The sequence below is a fragment of the Harpia harpyja genome, chromosome Z (assembly GCF_026419915.1).
Source record: "Harpia harpyja isolate bHarHar1 chromosome Z, bHarHar1 primary haplotype, whole genome shotgun sequence".
In the NCBI taxonomy this organism is placed as follows: Eukaryota; Metazoa; Chordata; class Aves; order Accipitriformes; family Accipitridae; genus Harpia; species Harpia harpyja.
The window spans coordinates 68304699-68330754 of NC_068969.1; the positions used below are offsets into that span (position 1 = coordinate 68304699).

Below are 26056 nucleotides of genomic sequence, written 5' to 3' on the forward strand. Positions count from 1 at the left end.
CCGTCGTGGTAGCAATTGGCACCTGTTGTTCTTCAACCTTCAGCAACCCCACAACCAAAGGGTCTTGAGAGAGACCAGGCAGGGTAGACAGCTGTTCAATCTCCTCTGTCTCCAATGCAGCTATACCAAAGGCCCAACGGTACCCTTTTGGGTCCTTGAAATACCCCCTCCTGAGATAATCTATACCAAGGATGCACGGGGCCTCTGGGCCAGTTGCAATGGGGTGTTTATGCCACTCATTCCCGGTTAGACTCATTTCAGCTTCCAATACGGTTAGCTCTTGGGATCCCCCTGTCACACCAGAGATACAGATGGGTTCTGCCCCTTTATAACTTGATGGCATTAGGGTGCATTGTGCACCAGTGTCTACTAGAGCCTTATATTCCTGTGGGTCTGACGTGCCATGCCATCGAATCCACACTGTCCAGTAGACTCAGTTGTCCCTCTCCTCCACCTGGCTGGAGGCAGGGCCCCTCTAATCCTGGTTAGAATATCCGTTACTCACTTTTCACACAGGTGAATCAGAAGTCCCTTCAAGAGGATCAGAAATGGGATCAGCCCATCTACTGCGTCTGGGGGACTGCTCACGGGAAACTGGAGCAGCAGTTTTCCAAGAAGAATCCTCTTTTCTGGTTGCTTTTTCTCGCAACTCCCGTACCCGTGCATCCAGGACTGAGGTAGGTTTTCCATCCCACTTCCTCATGTCCTCTCCATGGTCACGCAGGTAAAACCACAGGTTAGCCCATCGTGTGTACTTTCTCTCTCCTCTCTCTTGGGCAGAGGAGTGCTTACTCCCAATAGCTGCAATGCGGGCCTGTACAGGTGGGGAGGAGGACATATCCACTTTGAATTGCTGGAACTCTCGGGACAATTCCTCTACAGCTGAGACACAGGCCCACAGGGAGGAAGAGAGACTTCCTTCGTATTGCCGGAGTTGGACAGCCAATTCATCGACCGTTTGTCCATAGCCTTCTTTCCAGGACATTACTGCCAATGAGTTGGCATAGGTTGGTGGTGCACTTCTTAGAAACTTCCGCCACATGGGTTGTGTGCATTGGACTTCATCTGGATCTGTGGGTGACTGCGCATTTTCTGGATCATTATAAATCACCTCCAGCACGGCTAATTCCCTCAGGTACTGGATACCTCTCTCCATGGTGGTCCACTTGCCTTGGTGACATGTAACTTCATCCTTGAAGGGGTATCTTTCCTTTACACCTAACAGAAGTCGCCTCCAGAGGCTGAGGACTTGTGTTTTTCTCCCAATCGCCTTGTCGATGCCCCCTTCCCTAGACAGAGATCCCAAGTGCTTGGCTTCCTTACCCTCTAATTCCACACTACTAGCCCCATTATCCCAGCATCGGAGCAGTCAGGTAACAATGTGCTCACCTGGGTGGCAGCTAAAATCTTTTCGCATGTCACGCAACTCACTCAGGGATAGAGATCGGGTAATTATTTCAGGTTCTGCCTCTTCCTCCTGTTCTCGCGATGACCCTGGTTCATCTTCATCTCTCACTAAGCGAACTGATTTCTTTGTGTGTTTCTTTTTCTGTACAGGGGCAACTGATACTGGCACAGGTTGGTTCTCTGGTTTAGCTGCAGTATCTGTCACCGGGGTAGGGGTAGTCACACTGCCTGTTGCCGGGGTAGGGGTAGCCATGGTGCCTGTTGTCAGGGTTGGGGTAGTCAGGGTGCCTGTTGTCCTGTTTTCCATCTTTTCCCCCTTTTTCCCCCTGAGGGTGCTGCCTAATATCAAGCAGTGTTTGGTAGATACTGGCCAGGGCCCAGCACAGTGCAGTGAGTTGTATGTCTTTGGAATAGCCACAGCATTTTTCTTTCAAATATTCTACCACTTCCTGAGGGTTCTGTAGTTGTTCGGGAATGAAATTCCAAGCCACTGGAGGTGAGAAGTTCTCTAGATACCTGCCCATATCCTCCCACATGCCGTGCCACCCATGAATATCCAGCTTTGGGGCAGATCTCTGGGTGGTACTCTCTTTAAGAGCCTTTTTGTAGCCCTAAACAAGACCTGAAACATATTCAGGAGGCATAGCACTAACAGCACACTGGCTTGCGCATCCCAAGGATATTCAAAATTCTCAAAAGCTGTTGTAATTAGTCGGAAGCAGAGAAGGGAGGCGAACGGACGGGGGGAAGTATCCCCCCTTAACTTCCCCATGGAGTGAGTGTAATTACCAATAAAATCCGATAGAAGGTGCCTGAAGTATGGAAATGATATCACTGCCTCATACAGATACCAGCTTAACCTCATGACCAGTGATGTAATCATTTCACAAGTCGACATTGCCCAGTACAGCAAAATGATAATCCCAATCACTCTCCCAGAGGTGAGAAACGTAACTACAGGCAATACATAGAGCATATAAGAACTTACAAAACACCACCATGTAAACAAATGAATCAACATTGTGACTAACATCTATTTATCTAATATAAGAAATGCGTATGACAAATTTGTTTCAACACGTTCTGGCCAGATCTGTCGTTATCTCAACCCTTCGTGCCCCACGTTGGGCGCCAAAAAGGACTGTTGTGGTTTCAGCCCAGCCGGTAACAAAGGACCACGCAGCTGCTCACTCACTCCTCCCGCCCCCCTCCGGGGGGATAGGGAGGAGATGGAGGAGAGAAAAGAAAAAAACCTGGAACCTCGAGGGTTGAGATAAGGGCAGTTTACTGGGACAACACAAAAAAAAAAGGTTACAACAACAACAACGGTACTAATGAAAGAACATACAAAACGAGTGATGCACAGTGCAACTGCTCACCACCTGGAACCCGATGCTCCGCCACCAGAAGTCGAGAGCCCTCCCCCCGGCCTGCTCCCCATTTATATACTGAGCATGATGTCACATGGTATGGAATAGCTCCTTGGCTAGTTCAGGTCAGCTGCCCCGGCTATGCCCCCCCACCTCCCAGGTTCCTGTAAAAATTAACTCTATCCCAGCTGAACCCAGGACAATAGTTCAATTCATCTTCCAGTTATAACAACTAAATAAACTATGCATCCCATAGTAAACTTTGTACGCTATTGTGGGCTGGCTGTTTTGCCAGCATGTAACTTGAAGTAAAATGTAAAGGCTTTCATGTAAGAAATGGATTTTATAAGTATTTAATCCGTTCTGGAATGCAGTTGTTTTCCAGATGAATAGATAATTTGAGTGTTTGGTAATAGGATATGAAGCCTTTCATCTGAAGACATGGGTCTTACGCATTGAAATCAGGCCTGCCTGAGACAAGTCATCAAAAGTCTATTAGTCCAGTTTTTCATCAGATAATATCGGAGAGCACTTTGAATACATGATGAGCAAGGTTTTGTGGGATTTAAAGACCTTGGAGTTAATTATTTTCCTTCCCCAAACTCCAAATAAAATCATCTACATAACTCTTGAAAGGTGTTTTTCTAACCTTCCTAAAAACAATCACCAATCTTCTTAATGTAGCTTAATAATAAAAAAGTCCCTATAAATGGTTAACAGATTTCCATAAAGTAAATGTCTCACTAAATGACGAGCTTGTCATGCTGTCTTGCTAGTGTCAAAATATGGGGAAGCTTAACTGGGTGGTCTTTCTTGTTTCTTTTTTTTTTTCTTTCCTTTTTTTCATAAATGAAATGCTCAACTTCAAGTTGCCCAAGCTTGACACTTCTCATTTAAAGAGATAATGTGCAAATAGTAATTCTTACACAGTCTTCAAAAAAACCCCCACTATAATAAAACTATATGGTAGGTGGGTCCTTCAGTAATTCCTCAGTAGTGTACTCAAACTGAAACAGTTTCATATGAATTTTTACTGTAAGTCAAATGCAGCTGAAATGTTAATTCGCGAAATTGGTATTGTCGTGGTTTAAGCCCAGTCGGTGACAAAGCACCACGAAGCCGCTCGCTCACTTCTTCCCCCCGGCTCTGGTGGGATGATGAGGAGAAAATATAAAGAAAAGCTCATGGGTCGGGACAAGGACAGGGAGAGATCACTCACCACTTACGGTCATGGGCAAAAGACAGGCTTAACTTGGGGAAAACACAAAATCAATTTAATTTACTACCAATCAAACTGAAACAAGGGTAATGAGAAGTAAAACCCAAATCTTAAAAACACCTTCCCCTCACCCCTCCCTCCTTCCCAGCTAAACTCCACTCCCAGTTTTCTCCACCTTCTCCCTCCATAGCAGTGCAGGGGGACAGGGGATGGGGGTTGGGGTCAGTTTGCCACACATTGTGTCTGTGCCCCTTCCTCCTCAGGGGGAGGACTCCTCACTTGTCCCCTGCTCCAGCGTGGGGTTCCTCCCCCAGGAGACAGTCCTCCATGAACTTCTCCAGCACAGGTCCTTTCCATGGGCTGATCTTCAGTCGCAGGCTGCTCCAGCACAGGCTTTCCCATGGAGTCACAGCCATCTTGGGGGGCATCCCCCTGCTCTGGCGTGGGCTCCTCTCTCCCTGGGCTGCAGGTCGGCACCTGCTCCCACGCTCCCCTCCATGGGCTGGCGGGGGCAGCCTGCTGTCTCATCACGGGCTGCAGGGGCATCCCCTCCTCCACAGCATCTCCTCCCCTCCTTCCTCACTGACCTCGGTGTCTGCAGAGGGGTTCCTCTCACATTCCAATCTCCTCCCCCGCTGCAGGTTCCCTGTCTTAAATATATTATCCCAGAGGCTGGTCCGACTTGGAGCCGGGGAAGCTTCCAGCAGCTTCTCACAGGAGCCACCCCTGCAGCCCCCTCCCCTGCTGCCAAAACTCCACCATGCAAACCCAAACCAGTATTTATCATTGCACTGTGTCTAATGGGAATGTATGAAATGCTTCTAATTTAAAGCTAAATTCTTATTTTGACTGAAATATGTGGATTCAGTACAGTCGTGGTCTTGAATGTGTTGTATTTTGAATGTTGTGTTTCTTTCTTATGTGGTCTTGAATACTTAAGAAGCTGTTGCATGGGACTGAAAACTTAAAGCACTGAGTTACATATAATGGTGTAACTTACCTTATAGAGGTGTAAATGACTTCTGTGTTCTAGGGGCTGATCAGCTTTATTTGTAATCAGCTTTGCACACACTGAAAGGCTGCTGTTTGTTTTAAATAATTTGAAATCTGGTTTGATACTTTGCACCCTTCTGTCTTGTAACGTACTTGCGGTCATTTACCTTGGCCTGCTGATCAGCCAGCAGTACTAGAAATCATGTAGAGCTTTCTTATGGGCAAGGTTCAGCCTTTGAACTGCTAGCTACCCACTTTTGCTCAAGCAGGTTTGTCTGGTGGGAAGGGCAGAAATGGAAATGTCTGGCCTGTTGATCAAAGCTCATGATCACTCAAATTTTTTGTGGTTGTGTTGTGATTCTCCAGGTCACTGTCAACATTAAATCAGATTAAAATGTGTTGTGTATTATCAGTCTAAATTGTATGTATTCTGTGATAGCTGAGATTATTTAAAGTCAATTTTTTAGATTACTTTTTCACTTCTTTTGACATCTGTCAGCAAAGCTGTGGTGGTTGTTGTATGACACTAAGAGAAGAAAAGATTTAAAGTGTTTATAAAGCACACAAAGGCTATTTTGCTCACAGACTGCCCAAAACTTATGCTCATTATTCTTATTTATGGACTTGTAAGCCAATATTAGTAAATCACCGTAAGCAATATTAATCACTTAATGGCATGTTCTGTCTTCAATATAATCTTTTTTTGAATATATAAATATTTCTATTGGTAGAACTTGAGTAAAGCAGCTCCCTCTACCAGTTTGTCAACTTGCATTTCTCTTGTCTATAAAGTAACAGAAATTAATCTCAAAAGCTTGAACCAATATCAGCAGTGGTTGTCTCCCAGGAAGAATACTGGAGAACACTTTGCAGAAGGGTAATTAGATTTGACTCTGTGAGCTTCCTGCTTGCCTTTTATTTTTTTTTTTTTTTACTTGGAAGACATTTGCTTTTAGATCTCTAATTTGCACCCTGACTTTTTTTCCTCCATTCATATCATAAGATCAGTGGTCGAACAGGTGCAACGTTGTTCTAAATATCTAAACAGATGATGAGACCAGGAAGAAAAGGGGTATAAATAAGCGGATTTATCTGACCAGTAATTAACATGGGAACAACCACCTGTATTAAACCTATGATCTGAGAATCTCAGTCATCCTTGAAAAATGATGCTGATAATTTTCAGTGATGCTAAAGTATTGTGTCCTTTCAGGCTAGTGGCTCTCTCAGTATGCATATAATTTTTGTAGTTGTTGGCACTTACCTATAGATAAAACCAGCAAACGAATTTGAAGTGTGTGTGTGCATACATGCTTTGATCGTTGCAGTATCTTTTTTAGTTGACACAGTAGCACCTGTGAGGCTTTTTAACTCTCGTGCATATTTATGGTAAATCTGTTTAGTATAGATTAACATGCTTGTCCTTGAATTAAGACTGCTGGTAAAGCACTTTAAATGAATTCATAGCTGTACTTAAAGAATACATGAAACACTCAGAACTGTTGCTGGTATTTATAAGCATCTACTTGTTCATCAGAAGTGTTTCTGTGTGACTATTGAAATCTGCAATTCATTCAGAAACAGTTCGCACAGTGCCTTTTTGGGCTGTGGTGAATATAACTTTATTTCTTGACAGAGTAAGCTAGCTGAATCTCATGTTCACTTCTAATTAGCAACAACTTAGTCTTTTGAAGGAGTTATCTACCTCAAAAATTCTGTGGTTTGTACCACATGGAGATGCTTTTTGCTTACATTGATCCCCTTTCTGACCAAAGTACCCCAAATCAAACTATTTCTGCAGTACGGTGCGATCTGTGCCAGCAGAGGTATTTATGCCAATACTTTGATACTAAACCTTGTCAATATTTTCTTGTGAAGACAATTAAGAGCGTAATTCTGGGATAAGATACTTTTTTAACAAGTCCCAGTAGAGCTATCCTGTTTTACAAATCAGTTTTAAACTTTGAATCAACCTTCTCCTGTCTCTACTGATTCAAATAATGCTTTTTTTCCGTGTCAGGTCTTACATGAAACATTCTCCCATCATACATTTTTAATGAATGGTCTTATTCAAGGTGTTAAGGTAAGATTTTTTAAAACCTCTGACCTAAATATTCTGTGAGTTCCTGTATTGTAATTTCGCTCTCCTGCATTCTCCATAAGAATATACAAAACAGCGAGAATGTAATTAATTCTTAAACCATTTTTTCATTGTAATGGTTGTGTTCTTGGTCTCAGTTCAAGCTTTGCAGCTAAATGGTAGCATCTTGAAACAAGTGGAATATTTCTCAGGAGTTTAAATTCCTCTCATTTGAATAGGTACCAGTTGTAGCTGTTGTAATCTTGATAAGGATCCTTCTGAAAACGGAGCTAGGTTTTTAATGTCTGCTTCCTAATGTGAGATAATTTATATCAGAAGCAGATTAATGCAGCCATGATGATACTATTGAGATAAAAAATGAAGCACTTAAACACTGTGATTTTGTCCAAGATGTGGTATAAAAGCTAATTTTCAGCAGGGTTGTTTGTTTTTTTGTTTGTTGGGTTTTTCTTTTTTTCCTGGTCTTTTTTTATCAGTTTTTGAGCATTCTGTGATGGTCAAGATATTCAGGGCAGTTTATAGCCTACTTATACCTCTGCATTCACACAGTGGTCATGCTGGATTGTTGCCACAAAAAAAGCTTGCAAAATTTCTCTAGCATAACTAAAACTTCAAAGTCTCTCTTTGCTAACTGTCGTATTGAGCAGCTTCAAAGCACTTAGTGTAACTTGACTAAGTTAATTTATAGCACCCAGAAATTATTTAGCTTTGTATTCTGTAGCAAATCTAAAGCGTTTTTTTTTATCTGTAAGAACATGACATCTTTAGGATGGACTTACTGTCTTGATAACTTTCACAGTGGATTGGCAGAACACCATGTGCTAAGGATGTCAGGAAGTCTCAAACTGGAAGAGGAAGTTAACTTTGCATTGATGTCTTAGAAAAACAAAGTTCATGTTCTTCTTGGTGTTTTCTTTCAACTCTGTTCGTTCACAGTGCAGTGTAACTATGAGTATCACTTAAACGTAGTGAATGGAGGGTTCTCCATATATTTTCTACAGAGCATATCTGTAGAAAAGTGCATGGTCTAAATGTATGTATTGCTCTAACAGGTGTAATACAGGGGAGCATAGACCAGAGTGAGCCTGGACTTCAGTGTCCAGTATTTTCTTTAAACTGCTGTTTATGAAATACCAAAAGGGTTTTGGGTGACAGTTAACAAAACATGTTAGTTCATAGTCTACTGAAACCTGACTCTAAGGAGCAAAACCATTAATTTCAGCTGAGTAAGGCATCTAACTGGTGTGGCTTTATAGCTTTTGCTCTCAATTTACTTACTGAAATAATTGGATTCAGAGTTGTTTATTGGGACTTGGCAGAATAGTGATTTAGTACAGTAGTCTGTACACATGTATTAAACTTGAAGGTGACTATATTTGAATACCAGAGGTTACCTGAAGTTAGTTGGAGTAGACTTACAGTGTATTGAGGTGCTTACAGAACCATGTATTTACTAGTGTTTGGATTTATGGCAGAGTTGGATTGATGAGAGCAATATACTAATTAGGGGGAAGATTTATCTGTTCTGGGGGTTTTGCAGTTAACCTGTGAAAGGCTTTGCTTATTTTAATTCTTCTGTGTAACAGAGAACAGATTTGAGGCCTAGATTGTAGGACTTTATGAAATGCTGAAAAATCTAGTATTTGATCCTTAGTCAATTTTCTCCATGACAACTGTATCTGTAAGTCTGACTTTTGCCATTGGAATATTATGGTGTTCCATTGTCTCAAATTGTCAAGCTTGCTCAAATGGTCCCCATAGCCCTTGCAATGTACAAATGTCCTGTACATGATAAATATGTAGTATAAAGCAGTATGTGTTCTCCTTAATTTGTTTCAGAGTACAGTTATGTTACCCAAAACTCTCCCTTAAGACAGTCCAAATTAGAAGGGAATTTGTGTTTGGTATCTAGCACTAAGTCTCGTGATGGAGGCTAAGATGTCCTTTGTGAAACTAGACTGCAGATTTTAGAAATTTTTAAGTAGCTTTTGCAGTCTGTGGTCCTTCTATATTGAATCAAATTGATCTTGAAAAAATGTTTGCCTTTTTTTTAATGTACTCAGGTTTAATAGATTTGAAACATAAAACATCAGAATCACAGAAAAGTAGACTGTGGAAGAAGAAATTGTGTACAATTTCAGTTATCTACAATTTTGTGTTTAAAATCAAATTTCAATTTTAGGCCTTTTTTATATTGTAGTTAAAGTGAAACTTGGAAATGTAAATATAGACATATTAATTGTTTTTCTTCTGTCACAGGGTTTTTTGTCCTTTCTCAGTGCTCCGCTAATAGGTGCTCTGTCAGATGCATGGGGAAGAAAATCTTTTCTTCTTCTTACAGTTTTCTTCACCTGTGCCCCAATTCCATTAATGAGAATAAGTCCATGGTAAGTGATACAGACTGCAGTAGCAAGCTGGTCAGTACAGCAGAAGTTCAATCAGCGGAATAGGCTGGGGAAGTGGGAGAGGGACAGTAAGACAAGAGGAAAGCCACTTTGCTTTCAAGTCGTGATTGCGTTATTCTGGAGCTTTTCTGTTTAAGAGGTATTAAAACTGTGTATCTTAGAAGTAGAAATTTTGGAATGTGATTTAGTTGCTGTCTTCACACAAGTATACCAGTAATTGAAATGGTTTGATAGCTCTGTCTAACTCAGTTTTAAGCTCAGCTGTTAATTCCCCTGCCCCCCCCCCCGAGGGCTGACAATGCTGTAATAAACATATTTTTAAAGCTAAATGAGCCTTAGAATTTACTGACCACAGAAAAGTATAATTGCTGCAAATGAGATCTTTTAACTCTCTGATTAGGCAACTTTGAAGTCTTAACTGAGTGGAATTGACAGTTTCGTTTACATTCATTGTGAAATTTAGGAGGATTACAAAAGAACTTTGTGTACTCTGAGTGCATTCAGAGTTCAGCTTCTGAAACATTATATATGATAGTTTATTCTTTAACTGGTTGAGAAACAGTTCTAAGATAGTTCCTTTTTTATAACTTAAACTTGCTTCAGCTTTGAGAGTGTGAAAATGTATAGGTATCGTGTCCTGAAGGGGCCACTTCTTTTAGGCTGAGGTAAAGTAAACAGTAAAATATAAAAAAATCAAAATGCTGTTTTCCAATACTTAAGTGAGACTCCGCAATCAATCATTTCCAGTGAAGCTCTGCGTTAGTTCTTGAGGAACACTTCTCAGCTTAAATACAAACTTGCTTGATTAGTAAGAGAAAAGCAAGTGGTCTTAGCTTAAACTTTCTAATTGTTGCTTTTAAATCATTAGGTGGTACTTCGCTATGATTTCGGTATCTGGAATCTTTTCTGTTACCTTTTCTGTAATATTTGCCTACGTAGCTGATGTAACACAAGAACATGAAAGAATTACAGCCTATGGACTGGTAAGATACACTAAACTTGAAAAAAAGGTCTGATTATGACCTTTGTATTGAACTTGTATTTTGATGCACAGATTGTTTCCTGATTAATGTAGTGAAGTTGATAGAGAAAGGAATGAACCATGTATCAAGGCACCATGTTAGAGTTTGGGAAATCTAATTTAGACTTTTAACTGCTGCACAGACTGCTCAGTGCTCATAGGAACAGAATAAGAATTTGACAACTTTACCTGCATAGAGGGCATGTGTAAAAAAACATGTTTTAAGTTGCCCAGGCAGAACAAGAAATGTTGTTAAAGGCAATGCAAATTATTTAATACTTGATTTGGCAACATCTTTCCACCACCTGTAAATTGCATTTTTAGTTCATGTGATTTCTTTTTAGAATAGAATGGCTTTTTCTATAGTCAAAACAGGCAGGAAGGGTGAAAATGCATAATGCAGTATTTTTAGTAACTTAGTCATGACCTTTCTTAATTAGCAAGAGAAGAGGAAAATAGTTCAGTTAGTACAAACTAGCCTTTCCAGTAATAATATAATTCCTGCTTAGTTTGCTTTCCTGAATATCTATATTGGTTTAGGTTTTAGAGGCCCATTGGTAGATGCCCTTAGCCTTTGAATGTCATTTATCTCTTCATCCTCTGTGCATCTGTTTCCACTATACAGGTACTCATTAACTTGATTTTTGGCTGACTGTACTGTGCTTCAAGTTGTTAAGGTTTTCTTTTATTTTTAGCATTAGGGACATAGGATTCCTCAGATGTTGATTTAACAGTTAAGAAAATAAAGGACTTGGTTCTTTTGAACCAAACCTGTGTGTATGGTTGTAGCAGAGCACAAAACAGGTTTAAAAGTTCTGGAATTCGCACTTTATTTCTCCTGCCTGTGAAGAGGGCCATAAGTATATTTAAAGCGTATATTTGCCTGCCTTCAAACAGGTTTTTGTTAACAGGAACAGCTTGATCTAAAATTCTAATAAAGTGGTAGACAAAAGTACAGTTGTTTTGATGAGGTCTGTATCTCTTTCTGATCAGTTTGTTTGTTACACCTTTTCCTTAGGATTTTTTTTCTAGCTTGGTATAAAGCTAAATTTCTAGCTTGTGTTCTTAGCTATAAAATAGTTACACAGAGTGTTTTGGGGACTGGAAAAGAGTAGTAATTTAAACAAAAAACCCAAACAAACTAGCTTTATTCTAACCTTTTCTGGAGATTTTTATAGTGAAATTTAACTACAGCGCTTGATTTTTCATCATGTTTGGCTCTATGTGAATATAGTAAGTGATCTGTTAGTAGTTGCATGTCACTACAACTTAGCATGAAGAAATACAGTTGTTGTTGAAGTTCTTGTCACAGCTAACGATTTCCTAGTTTGCTGTGATATCCAGTGGTAGCTATGTATTTAAAATGCAAACTGTTAACAAAGGCATTATGGATTACTGTATGTATTACCCAGAGTGCTGAGGCTCAGGTTCACACAGGTAGGCATTTAAATGTGCTGACAACTTTTTTGGTGAAATCTCATCAAATTCATAATTGGAAAACAAAAAATGTTTTCCTTTGAGCCAGACTCGCTCTTTGACTGCAAATCCTGTCTTGTATGGTGTGCTGTGGAAGAGGTTGGACAAAATTTATTTAGAACCATATTTACTGTCCGTAAGTGATACTTTTTTTTTTTTTAACTTAAGTTTTGAGTGTTTTTTTTTTTAAAGCCACACTTCTGGGGAGGGGTGGTGGTGTTGAGCAAGTTACTTCATTTTTCTGCAATGTCAGAATAACCACTTTGACAAGCTTGTAAACTGTTCTTGTGCATAGGTATCTGCCACCTTTGCAGCAAGCTTGGTAACTAGTCCTGCCATTGGAGCATACCTGTCTGCCAGCTACGGAGATAACCTTGTCGTACTAGTGGCTACATTGGTGGCTGTTGTGGACATCTGCTTCATCCTGCTAGCTGTACCAGAATCTCTGCCAGAAAAAATGAGACCTGCTTCATGGGGAGCTTCTATATCATGGGAGCAAGCAGACCCTTTTGCAGTAAGATGCACTTCAATAAGTAATTAATAAATAATAATAATTAATTGCATTTTGTAAGCTTGAGAAATCTTTAATCTTATTGGTAGCTTGACTATTCAGTATACCATAATCTCTGTTCTCTGCTCTTGCACAAAAAGATATAGCTACATATAAAAACCAAAACCAAACCAAATTTTGTTGATTGAGTGATTCTTGAACTGGAGACGATGTTTGGTGTGAAATCCAAAGGGAAAATGCTTTACTTTTCTAACTTACTTTCTGACTTTTATTGTAAGAGAAATGCTGAATTCTTACACTGCTACAGACCCTAAAACCTGATATTGTTAAGACTTTTCCATATTGTTTTATGCTTTGTACTTTTGGTTGGCAATATCTCTCCCCACTGTTGAATTCCACTTTTGGTCATATGTGATTTCTTTTTAATACAGAATGGATCTATAAAGCCTGATTTTTCTACAGGCATATATAGGAAGGGTTAAAACATGCCATACAGTCTTCCTAGTAACTTGTTTACTTATTCACGCTTAGTTAGCTAATTTGTGATTGTGTTACACCTTGATATCTTAAGAGAGGAAAGAGTGATTGTTCTTCACAAGATACATCCTGCTGGGAACTGGTTGTGAATGTTGAGAGATAAGTGACATGCCTGAAAGACTGCAGCTAAAGAATTTGTTTTCCACAATTTATTCGTTACTCAAAGTGATTCCTATTATGGGTGAAAAAGTATAAGAAATGTACAAGGAAAAATACTCTCATAATTTGGGAAGAGAAGCAGTTGTAGTGAAGCTATATTACTTGCTAGCATCTTTCAGAACAGATTATTATGGCGATCAATTAGAAGATATTATGCATTTCCCTAAGTATGACATGGTGCTGTTTTCAGTGAGTACTTGTAATTTGGCAGTGAACAGTAGCTTCAAAAATCAAGCGGCAACTTTGCAGAAGAATAGATATCACAAACTTTGTATAATGGGGTTGTTTCTAACTTAATGTTCAATCTAACTGTTTCCATGTGTGACTTTTAAAAATGGATTTTAAAAAAGTGAACCCACCTTCTGCGTTGTTTATGCTTTCATTAGACTTTTTATAAATGTTCCAGTACTTGTTTTATTTCTTTGTTTTACAGTCTCTGAAGAAGGTTAGAAAAGATTCTACGGTTCTCCTGATCTGCATTACAGTGTTTCTCTCCTATCTGCCTGAGGCTGGCCAGTATTCTAGCTTTTTCCTGTACTTGCGACAGGTAAATGTTGGTGTCTTCATATCTTACTAAGGATGTTTAAGTATTCCCTAAGACCTGTTTCTTGTTGAAGACTTTGCTCAGAAAACTGCTTTCTGGCAAAATACAGCCTTAAAAAAACAAAGGCAGGGTACTCTGCTAAGCCAGGAACTGAACACTTGACTCCTGATGCATAAACCCTGCCATAGTTTAAGCATGTGTTCATAAAGTTAAGCAGACCTTTGTTTCCATTCAGTGCAGCAGTTTCTATGTCTCGAGGTGGGATCTTGCCTGTTGAATAGCTATTGTGTCTGTGGGAGGGTATAGAGAACTTCAACTTCCAGATACATGACTTCCTCTGTCTCCTTTTTTCAAGGCAGTTGTTTTTTTTTCTTGTGTGGATTACTTGGCAAGCAGTTGAGTTAAGGATTATTCTTGAAAGTAGACACTTCCTGTATGGATTTAGATTATAAGCAGGGATCAGTGTTTTCTCTTTGAAGAAGATAACTCTTTGCTAGTGATTGTCCTGGATTCTGTTTGGCATTTGTTTTATGCATTTTCTGCTTCTCTTCAGATTATAGGTTTTGGATCCGCTAGCATTGCAGCATTTATAGCTGTGGTAGGCATTCTGTCTATAATAGCTCAGGTAAGCTTTATTCTTTCCAGTGTTTTATTAAACAGTACAAACTGAATGCTGAGGCACACTCTTCTGACTATTAAGCTTGTCTATAAACTTCATACATGCTCTAAAATGCCAGTGTGTCTTGCATTCACTAAAGGTTGTATTCATATATAGTCTGTGTAAGTGTCTTGCTTTAAATCTGCTTTCCTCAGAAGTACTGGATCTGGGCATCAGAAAATGAAACTAAAATTTGCTAAGCTTGGATCAGTAGATTTACTGGAACTCTGGCTTTAAATTATTAAAATGATGTAGGAAATTGGTTACTTAATGCAAGGCCTTCTGAAAGGAAAACATTATTTTAAGCAAAAGTCATGCTACTTACACATATTCAACTGGCTCATGCTATCAAACTTGCATACAAAAAATGCAGGTATTGACATGGTCTGTCCAGGGTTACTTAGGCTCAGCACGGAGGCTGAGGAACTGTGAGGCCTTGGTATATTGCTTTCATACCTCTTACTTGGCAACAGTGAGCTAGTTTTTGGACAGGTCCTTTATACTTTTTAGAAATCAAACAGTTTTTATGATGTGATCTTTGGTTTCTTTATGAGTACAGTTTGTCTTCCTGTTGTGATAACAGGAAGAGGAATGGCACATACAATGTGCTGTAATGTTTTTGCCATCCTTAGCAGAGTGGAGGTCTTACTGTTTTGATCTGAACAACACATTCCTCAGTGTTTACCAGTCTTACTGGAGTCAGTTGTGTCCTTCATTATCAATTCAAGTCATTATTTTAATCCTTCCTCTGTTGTTTGTTCTGATGCTGTTACGTGCACTCACATTTGCTAATCATACTTGATTCAGACCAGTATTTTTGCTAAAAATGTCTAAAATGGCTGCCCTTCTGGTTCATAATTTCCAGTGTTAAAATGAGGAAGCTCTGCATTGATTTTTGAACTCTTTGAAGAGTGCAGCTTATTGAAGTAAGCTTTGCTTCATAAATACTGATTTATGTTGGCATGTTGGATATCTCCAGAAAGAACTGATCACATGTGGAGAGAATTACTGTATTTTTGCTATTTAGCTTTCAAACTAGCTTTGTCTACAAATGAGAAACAAGAAAACTAGGGTAAGTTGTACATGAGAGTGGAAGTGTGCTCTGCCGTCCTTCTGGTTCCTTTTCTCTGTTTTTTTTTTAGTGATGCATTGCTGAGTTTCTCATGTTAAAGAAAAACGTGTGCTCTGTTAACTGAATGCAGTTGTCCATATGGGCTTTGCCTTACTAGGAACAGTCTGCTTCTTGCCATGATTATATTGCTGTTGTATCTGAATTGGGGCCTCCTTCCCCCTCAGCAGTAACACTTCTAACAGATGAAAAACAGCGGCCTTCCTTTAGGATTAGTTTCCATGTGCAGATAAAACCATCATCAGTGGTGTAAAGAGTCAGCAGAAAATTAAAGATGCCTACGAGTTGGCCTTGGCCAAATTTCAGTGTGTGTGGTGAAGTTGGAAAAGCAGCAGGATTTACTTGTTGGTTTTAATTGTAAATTTGGATAGTAATTCACCTGACCTAAAGAGATTTCTTTTTTCTGAGCTAACAGTCTTTTCCCTAGAATTTGTAGATACTGGTAAATTCAACCCATATCCAGCCTGTACTATCTTAACTTGGGACCAGCATTTATTGTGGAACTCTCTAGTCTGTGATGAAACAGAATTGTAGAGGTGGAAACAAAAGCCTATTTACAGTAGAAACAGACATTGAGGTAAAATGTCTGTAGGGAAGGCAATACATATGCTTCTTGGTGTCCTGAAGCAGAAACCCTTTAATAGTTAAGAATGTCTGTACATCAAATGTTGATATGACTAGTCTGCGTTTTGGACTTAATACAGGGTAAGTAAGAGCATGGATAGTGTGAATTTCCGCAGCAGTTGAAAGGTGTTCTGAATTACTTTTTGTAGAAGGAGAAATTACTTATCAATCTGGCTTTTTAAAATAACTTTTGGGTGAACCAATTTCTCTTGCAGACTGTGTTTCTCAGTATCTTGATGAGGTCTATAGGGAACAAAAATACAGTTCTCCTTGGCCTTGGCTTTCAGATCCTTCAGTTGGCTTGGTATGGTTTTGGATCTCAGTCTTGGTAAGCATGCATTTTTGTAGGTACATACTTGTTAAGGAATTGAAAATGTTTTTCCAAGAAATTCTATCATTTAGTTCTGTTGTCATGAGTCTTTAAAAGTTCTGTGAATTAAGCATTCTCATTTGCATTACACTACCAAAGTTTGGTCTATATGTTGCACATGTAGGAATGATAGAATTTTCCAAGTATATAGTGTATATTGCAGACTAACAGCCCCTTTGAAAAAGGAGTCTTTGCACCATTTTGGTCCACTGAGTTTTACATCTACAAATGTGGTTAAAACTTTTTCTTAAACTCACAAGCTAGTAAGTAGTATGTCCTCTCCAGTAATTCCACTAGATCCATTCTATCAAGCAGTTACTCGACCTCTACTTTTTTTCTTTTATTTTTTTCTAATGTCATTCTCTTACTATAACTATATTTGGTCTTGGAAACTAGAGCTTCTTTTGTTGGAAAAACTGCCTGTAAGTAAAGTGAACTAAAACTGTAAGCTGTAACAGTTTTTTTTTTTTTTTTTTTACAAAGTTTGTCCTACTAACAGTGATGAATGCTTGTTCTTTATCAGAGCACTTCCTAGTGAGTTATACAAGTTAGAGAACTGCCTCACTGGGACACCCTGTGAAATTGTTCCTTTGTACAGCCTTTGGAGAGGGAAAGCCTGTGCACCACTTAACTCCCCTCTTTTCCTCTACTGTAATAGCTAGTGTAGAATCAAATGTGCTTCTGTTCCAACAAGCTCAGGGTAATTTGTGGGAGGTGAGCAGGAAGAAGGCCCTGTCCAGATATAATTTCCAGTCTTTATGTATTTTAATTTTAAGAGTACTTTTGAAAGGGCATTAAGACTTAAACGAGGGTACCCTTGGTGGCCCTTTTTGGGGGCGTGGGGAGTAATTATATGGACAGTCTCATTTTTAATTCAAACTATGTATTTAACACAGGATGATGTGGGCAGCAGGAGCAGTAGCAGCAATGTCAAGTGTTACATTCCCAGCCATCAGTGCTCTGGTTTCACGAAATGCAGAGTCAGATCAACAAGGTGAGTATTGAATGAATTTCAGTTTCAGCATCAGACTGCTTTCTTGGATGATTCTTCTGTCTAGAAAGCAGAATACGTGTCTAGGTGTACTTCTTGAATACATTGAGTAATGAGTTTCTTTGGTAGTAGCTGTGGAAGTCTGCCAAACTATGTAGAGAGGAAGGAGGTATACAAATTTATCAAATTTGCCTTGCAAAAATACAGTTTCTGTCTGACCAGCTACTTCTGTTCTAGCTTCCTGTAAAAGTACTACAAAAGCAACAAAACCAGATGTTGTAACTTTCATGTTTTTTCCTTCCTCTTTTTTTATTAGAAGTAATATTCTCTAAGTAGATAGTGAGGATTATATGTAACAATACCATCTTTTTAATGGAAACTAAACCCACATCTTACCACATTGAAATAAACCTATACAAGAAGCTCTATCCCGTGTGGAAAAGTTGGCCCTATTTGCTATAATACTTCAGATTTTCAAGGAATAGAAAAGGAAACTTGAGTAAAGAGTTGATCTGAGAAGGTAGAAAAATTTTTTTTTTTTTGATGTGAAGGGGAATGAACAATCAGAAATAACTCTTCATTTAAATTGAAGTGAGGGAAGGAGTTATCACAAATTATAACACTGGCGTATAATAACTGAATTTAGTATTCTCTTTAAAAAAATCCTGCATGTATAAATCATAAGTATCAGTCTTGCTTTAACACTGTACAACTTGAAGTTAGATAAGTGCAGTTAATATGGGAGCTACAAAGAAGGTGCAGTTCTAGGAGGCAGATTTGTATTGAGTTTGAAAGGTGCAAAAGACAGTATTTTACATGGCTTTTTTTATTCCCCTCTCCCCGTTCTTGTTTCTGATAGAGACATTTAAAAGAGTTTTAAAATACTTGTTTTCTACTTAAGTCATGAAATGAGTAGTTTAAAGTTAAGTTGACGGAAGTCACTGATCTTGGAGTTTATATAGCAGAAACTACTATTAATAGCTTAGGCATAAAATAGTTTCTAGAGTGAAGTTTTGCCACCTAGTGACACAAAGATTTTAAGCTTACATGTCAACCTATGAAGAAAAAACTTGGACAACTTTCTTTTTGGCATGTTTTCCTTCCTTCCATTTCACAAGTTACTGCCTTAAGAAGGAAGGGGATATGCAGACTACTAATATTGTAAAAATAGCATTCTGTAGAATCGTAATCTGCAAGATTGTCAAAAAACTTTTTACACTGTTGTCACAATCACTTGATGATGAAACAGAAATACACCCATAGAACTGTGATTAATCAAGCTTTTAAAATAATCTAATGTAAAACTGTAACCAATCTAGTATTGTGAATTTACTGCAGTACTGCTGAGTTTACTGCCCCGAATAAGTTACTTGGTACTTAAATAAATCCTGGTTTTAGACTGGTGAGGGGAAGAAACCTGTTACAGTTTGTGCATATTTTGCCAATAACAACCCTTAACACACAGATATATTACTCTAAATTTCACTTGAAAATAAATTGAGCAGGTACCACACTTAACTTGTGCTTTCTTCATTGTAGACTTTGGGTGAGGGTGGAAGGACTCTAATAGAGAAAATTAGACTTGCACATAAATTTGGTCATATTCAAAACTTGTATTGCTTCCGGTAGCATGCAAGTACAGTGACAGAACTATGGTCACACAGAGGATTATTTTAATCTAGCAAAGTTGTCTTCAATATGTTTCTTAAGAACTTAGTATGTAGAAATAATTGAGATGTGCTATTTTGGAACAGACATTAGAAGACACTCAGAGCTGTTGGCTCTGCATGTTTCATTCTTGATTAAAAAGAAATCCTACTTTTTTTTTTTTTTTTTTTTCTCCTTCATTAGGTGTTGTCCAAGGAATAATAACTGGAATAAGAGGTCTGTGCAACGGCCTGGGACCAGCACTGTATGGCTTTATTTTCTTTCTCTTTCATGTGGAGCTCAATGAATTGCCACCTGATCAGACTTCTGGAAAAAAAGCAATGCAAGATCCCAGTGATGGGGTAAGTTTAAAATTTGGTGTGAAGTTTGCAGTGTAGAACTCATAAGGGTAAAAATCTGTCATTTTTGGTTGATTTAAAATCTTGATATCTAATTCTTGAACCACTTAATTCTCACTTGTCAGCTGCTTTGAACTGTTAAGATAGCTCATAATTTAAATTTGATAGCAAATATTTAGATTTAGGGTAGTAGCAGCTTTGGTTTCAGTATTCTAACAGAACCAGTTAACTTCTTTTGATATAAATCTACTCAAAACACAGCTGTAATCCCAAATTACAGTGAAACATGAAATTTTGACAGTAAGAAGGTCACTTTTGGTAACTCGGTAAATTGTAACAAAGTTTATCTTTGAACCTCATAGCAGTAGGTTAATTAGTCATGTATACAGTAATTTAGTATACAGTTGAGAACTTTTGTTTCACGACCCCCACCCCCGCCCCAATGACAGTAACAATGCTGTTCATCACCTTGGTGGGGGCGGAGAGAAGTCAATCCTATACAAGATGTCTTTGGAACTCCCTTCAGTCTTTTCTTTTATCCCTTCCAGCTTTGTTTCATGTCTGCATTTTTGTCTGCTTTGTTCTTTCCTATTTGGCTTCCAAAATATCAAATTTATGCTTACTAGAGTCTGGAGAATTTTATGGACCCTTTTTTCTTTTTAGCTTGATTGCTGTGACCTCTTCAGCTACAATTCCATTGCTTTCTCAAAATACTAAGAATGGACTTTTCAGACAGATTATGATTTATTAGCTTGTAATTAAGCTGGTTGATAAAGACAACAGATTAGCTGAATATGTAAACAACTGGTGGCTGTTACTGTGGAAACAACTGTTTCTTGTTCATCCCCCAGTCTGTGCATCTTACCAGGCATTAAGTGTAACCAGTGCTTGAACATACTGCTTACTGCGGTACCTATGGTGGGGTGCTTCATAATTTGCTCAAGCAAACTGAGTAGAGTTTTAGAGTAAGGGGGCAAAGACACTCTTCTTGTACAAAAAGGAAACTGTAGTAAAATACAGGAAAACCTTTATAATAGTGATTTCAGGTTTTCAAGAGCTTTATCATGCTTCCACTAGTTAAAATTTCGCTCTTGAACTCCGTTTTTTAAAGCGTCAAATCACAGAAGCTTTTTCTTGGTTACAAGTACTTTCAGTATGTTCTGTTACTTTAAGCATATCCATGTATGGGTTTTGTTGAAGTACTCCAGAGGTATTTCAGTGGAGCAACTGACTGTTCCAGTGAGTTATGAACAAGTCAGAACTTCTGTTGTGGAGTTTTCTAAAGCTTGTGGTAGAAGAAATTTCTGCGCTGAAGCCTAATGTGTGAGCTTCCTTATAAAATAGTGATTTTTCTAAGCTGTAAGTGTAAATTAAACCATTGTTTCAGACATCCTTGTTTTCCTGAAAACCTGCTTAAGAGAATAAGTAGATATCTTTTAGATAGCAGTACAGCAAAATCAGTAAGTATTTGCATAACTAGGATTGCTTTTTATTCTGATTTCAGTGGGACAGCTCTTATGTTTAATTATGTATGTACTCATAAACTTTGTTAAATGTCTGTAACTACATCTCTCCCTGTTAATAGTTACCAGGCACCTAACATGTAAAATTATAATTCAGGAAAATAACAATAAAATTTTTTTCCTACTATTTCTTATGTTCAAGCCTAATATAACAGTGGGAAAGAACTCCACAATTTAAATATTATATAGCTTTAAAAATTGATCTAAGTAAAATGAGTGAAGTAAAAACCAGGGAGTGTGCCAAGATTAGACAAGGAGATTAGCAAACATGTGCAAGCCTAGTTTACAACACTAGTACAAGTACCTTGGATTTGCAAGGCACAAATGCAAGCTACCTTTCTTGATTTTGTTCAGTGTTTTAAACTGATGACTAGGAGTTTCTTTGCAGATATATGTAGTTTGAAAAATGTTTATTTTATTCAATGCTAATAAATGTTCACTAAGAAGCATTTTAATAACAAGTTTAAATGGTCAAGTACCTTGTTTTAAAAAGTTACTGGCTGTCTGTGGAACTGCAGTTAACTGATATGTGTTCTAGTCTGTGACAAGCATTGTTAAAATTTTTTTTGATGCTTGAGCTTGTATTCTATCCCTGCTTGTCAAAAGTTAAGTCTGTAGGAACTCAATTGAGAATCCATTGTTACTGTGCTGAACCTTGATCTAACCCAGTGTACTGTTGAGGTGAAATGAAAACAGTTCTTCCTCCTTTCTTTTCACTACTGTAATTCTGGGTGTTACTGCAACTACAGGAAATAGATTTTTAAGTTGCTATCAGAAATAGGTTATTTATATAGGTATTGTTAAAATTATTAATGTGAAGAATAAATGTGTTTGTGTAACTTTTGACACATTTTACTTTGAGAGAAAGCTGTCTTGTCCTGTTTAAAAAAACAAAACCGTGTAAGTTTAACTTAACTAGTGAAAACTGATTATTGTCATAATTTAGTATTATAGCTTTGAGATATAAAATATTCTGTGTTCACTGATGGACAGAGTACTAAAACAAATTGTTAGATATGATGGTTTTGTAAACCTCCATATTCGAACAGTGGTGACAGGAAAGTCTGGATGCAAATTTCAGTTATGTAACATGCAGAGTAAATGGAGGAGAATACATCCTAGTGGTCATTTCTTGTGGTTTTTTTTTTTAACAGCTCAAACTTAATTTTTTCTTTTTTTGACTTACCTTTAAGTATGCATTTCTGTTACTCTAAAGTGCTTAAGAATAGGATTTTACTGAACATAACTTCTTTTTTTTCTCATCTAAGTGGGAGAGTTGCAATGTTACTACAGGTCACACTTGTGATTCTGTTCCGTCAAAGAAATGATCTGATGCACCTATTCAAGAAAGATTGTGTATCTGCTCTGCAGAGCGTAAAAGTTAAGCATATCTGTCTTAATTCCCATTTAAATAACTGTTTTCAAAACTGGAGAGCCTGAAGAAGAGAGTGAGGTTGCATCATTATAATTATTCACACGGAGTTCTTACAGCAAACAAGGCAGTCAGGCTGTGTTTGGAGAATAATAATGTTTGGCAATGCAATAAGCAAGGACTGCTTTTCAAAGCTTCTTACTCCTTTCAGTAAAACTGCAATAGTGGGATATTCAAAAGCTGCTGAGATATATCAGCTGTTATACTACAAATGAGGATATTAATTTATGGAAGTTTATTACATTCTTTAAGTACTGCGAGCTTACCACCGCTTGAAGATTTAAGTAATATTGTTAATATAAATTCTATGAATATGATTATATCCTTTAAATTTAGAGACCATCAGCTGAAAAATTAGGCCTCTGGTTGTAACAAGTTGAAGCAAGGGAAATATCTTGTTACTGTATGCTTAATTTCAGGTACTTTTCCACTTCATATTAGAATAACTTCCTGCATTTCATTTGGTAGAAAAAAAGTACAATGAATTGACAAGTTTCATCTTCTGATTTTTATTCAGTTTTAGTTGACAAAAATACAGAAAAATTGTTTAAGGTGGAAAAAAAAAATCACCGGATTGCTGACACTTTCTTTTGTAGAGTATTGTCGTCAAACTTAGCTGATTTAAAATTAGTCTTGCAGCCTTTCTGGTGCTTGTTTTTAATTGTGGTTATGAAATGTGGATAAGTTGTATTTTAAATTTTAAAATAAACTGTGTAGAAGGAAGAGAGAATAACTCCAACTACCAAGTTACCATACATGCCAACAACCTATCTCTGCAGTGAGAACAGTATGTACTGCATAGCCTGCTGTTACTTTCCTCACTCACGTATTAGTTTTTGGCGATGTTTGTTTATTCAGCTAACTTGATTCTAAAGTATGTCAGCCATGGAAGCAAGTGGAAAAATTGAAGTTAAGTTAAAGATTTATGGAGCATTTGTAATTCTGGATGTTGAAACCTTATCCTATTAATCTCCAGAGGAGTCTTGCTGATTTAACAGGCATGTTGCCTAAAGGAAAAAAAATTACGAAGAAGCATCAGTCAATGTCTGTTTCATCTGCTAGGCAATCCTATTGCCAATTGATAGTTTTGTGCATGTTTCTGTTTTTTAGATCAGTGTGCAGATCAGGTTAGGAATTCTTAGAGATTGCAGATGCAGAAAATTCATGTTGCAGTGTGCATATGAACTTGTTTGCATAAATGTTATAGTCACTGTAAATACGTCTCCCATTATCTCCTGCCTTAGTGGTATAGTTGTTAACGCAGAAGTCAATGTCTAAAACTTCATTAATTCTTTTATATGCTTGTTTCCCTGCAGAGAGCAATCATTCCTGGTCCATCCTTCCTGGTTGGAGCATGCATTGTTCTTCTGGCTTTTCTAGTCGCCTTATTCATTCCTGAGCACAGCAAAGCCAGCAGTACCAGGAAACACAGCAACAGCATCAGCAGTACTCTGAGTAACAACCTTGACCGAAGCAGTGAAGAGGACATTGAACCATTGCTGCAAGATAGCAGTGTATGAAGGCTAACTTCTGAGGAGTGTATGGAACAAATTCATGCACTGAATTGCAGCTCTGGAAGCTTGGTGGGTTATACAGAGTGTCTGGCCTCTGAAGGGAAGGCACCTATGTGCAAGGGAAGGTCACATGCTGTATTGAGGTTGATACCATACTTCCAGGAGGTTTTGTTTAGCATGGCAGGTCACAACTAGGTGTGATTCTACCCAATATTGGACTGCAAATGCTATGTCAAATCCTGGTATTGGGTGGAAACCTGAATGTACAGACGTAATAGAATTTTTTTTTAAAGTTTGAATGTTCAGTTCCCAAAGTTGTATGCAAAATAATCAGGTTTGAGGCAGAACAGTTTCTGCCACTGCTGTTAAAGGTTGTTTTGCATTTCTTAGGCCTTTTGTCTGTTATGTATGCCACATGTAGTCCTGACGATGTGAGAGGGACTGATCTGTATAGTTCTGGTATCTGAAATAGTGGTTATCCATAAAAGTAATTGAATTTCCTGAAGGCACATTCTCAAATATTACTTAGTAACGAGAAGTCCACTAGTTACCAGAAAGCAATGATGAAACTGAGATGACTTCTGAGTGTGTATGATCACACATGACAGTCATTACCCATAAATGAAGGTCATATTGAAGTCTTAAACCTACATTCCAGAACAGTCAGTTCTGACCAGTTAAAGCAAATCCAGATGGCACCTGAAAGCACTGGTCACATTAATGTTTTGCTGATAAAAAATAGAATTTTAATTATAAAATGAGCAGCATCAGAAATTTGGACACTTCTGACGCAGGAAAAATAGTGGGTGCCAGAGTAGTTTACATCAAGAAATATGTATATTTATTGCATTTTGTCACTTTATCTGCCATATGAAATAATCGTTCCTATTAATTCTTTTCACCCCTGCCTTAACTGCTACTTAGTGTTCAGTTATTAATCATATTTAGCCTTCATATCAGTCTTACGTGCTGAATCTCATGGATATATTCATATCAAATTTCCTTTCTAAAAGATGCTTTAAAGGAGTTATGGCTACAAATGTGCTAATTTTTAGAGACATTTTATGAAAAATACACAGATTTATAAGTATTTTGCTGCAGTGTAAATGGACCATTAAACCCAACTTTAATGAAGTACTCCTATGAATGTTTTATATGTATGCAATATATGTAGATATTTGTAAGGAGTTTTAATTTTTCCAGATGGGGTGCTGTGTAAATCATGTATTTATAAATGTAATGAGGGTACTGACAGATATACAGTTTTTTAAAAGGATTGTGTATTGACTGAACAAATTTTAAAAATATATATTTTGAAACTTGTTCTACATTGAGCAGAGATAACGAACCTTTTGTACTATGCGGTTTGGTTTTTAAGTTAATAAGCTTCCTAATGCATAATAAATCTACACGTTAAGCTTTCTAGGCTTATGTGTAAGTGTGTGTTTTTCCAAGTTCACTATTGTGCCTTCCCTGCTTCAGAACAGAAGTGGTTTAATCCTAGTGCTGGATTACAGTACCTGAATTCCTATTGTACTGTTGTATGTGTGCCATCAAGCATGGTGAAAAGCATGCTTTGCTCAGAAGTCCCTTTTGTGTCTGACGTGGTGTCCACTGGGGTAGAGAAGTAGAAAGAGTGGAAGGGAGTCAGTTTAAAAAAAAAAAAATAAAGGCGGCATTGGTGATCTGAACAGTACTACAGAACTAAGATTCTTTTTCTGGTGAGGGTTAGGTGTTTCTTTTACTTCAAACTACTTGGAATTCAAGCCTGGGCTTTTATGCTGGATATTTTACTTTTGCTGCAGGCCAGACTGCACTCAAATAGGTTTTACATGATCCCAGTATAGAATGTCTTAAACTTGATACGGAACTTAAGAGATCATACAGTATGTTAGTGTTAAAAGTAGCAGGTGTCAAATTTCTTACTGCTAATAGTATTCCAGCAATGGATCAAATTTGAATTTTTAAAGTAGAATCTCTGAATCACAGAATGGTTGGGGTTGGGAGGGACCTGTAAAGATCATGGGGCAGGGACATCTTCAACTAGATCAGGTTGCTCAGAACTC

The 26056-nt window shown here is 38.0% G+C and overlaps 1 protein-coding gene across 5 annotated transcripts in view; it reads left to right on the plus strand.

Moving 5' to 3' along the window:
* MFSD14B (major facilitator superfamily domain containing 14B) overlaps nt 1-25415 on the plus strand; it is a 40712-nt gene extending 15297 nt beyond the window's left edge. For 3 of the 5 annotated variants that reach the window (XM_052776946.1, XM_052776948.1, XM_052776949.1), the window contains exons 3-12: nt 7010-7072; nt 9350-9477; nt 10364-10478; nt 12288-12506; nt 13633-13746; nt 14297-14368; nt 16370-16482; nt 17421-17518; nt 19367-19524; nt 23793-25415. In XM_052776946.1, coding sequence (XP_052632906.1) covers nt 7010-7072; nt 9350-9477; nt 10364-10478; nt 12288-12506; nt 13633-13746; nt 14297-14368; nt 16370-16482; nt 17421-17518; nt 19367-19524; nt 23793-23996 — 1284 coding nt within the window. In that variant the 3' untranslated portion in view covers nt 23997-25415. The remainder of the gene's footprint in view (nt 1-7009; nt 7073-9349; nt 9478-10363; nt 10479-12287; nt 12507-13632; nt 13747-14296; nt 14369-16369; nt 16483-17420; nt 17519-19366; nt 19525-23792) is intronic. The other 2 variants (XR_008233483.1, XM_052776947.1) reach the window with 2 other exon arrangements.
* The last annotated feature ends 641 nt before the right edge of the window (nt 25416-26056 follow it).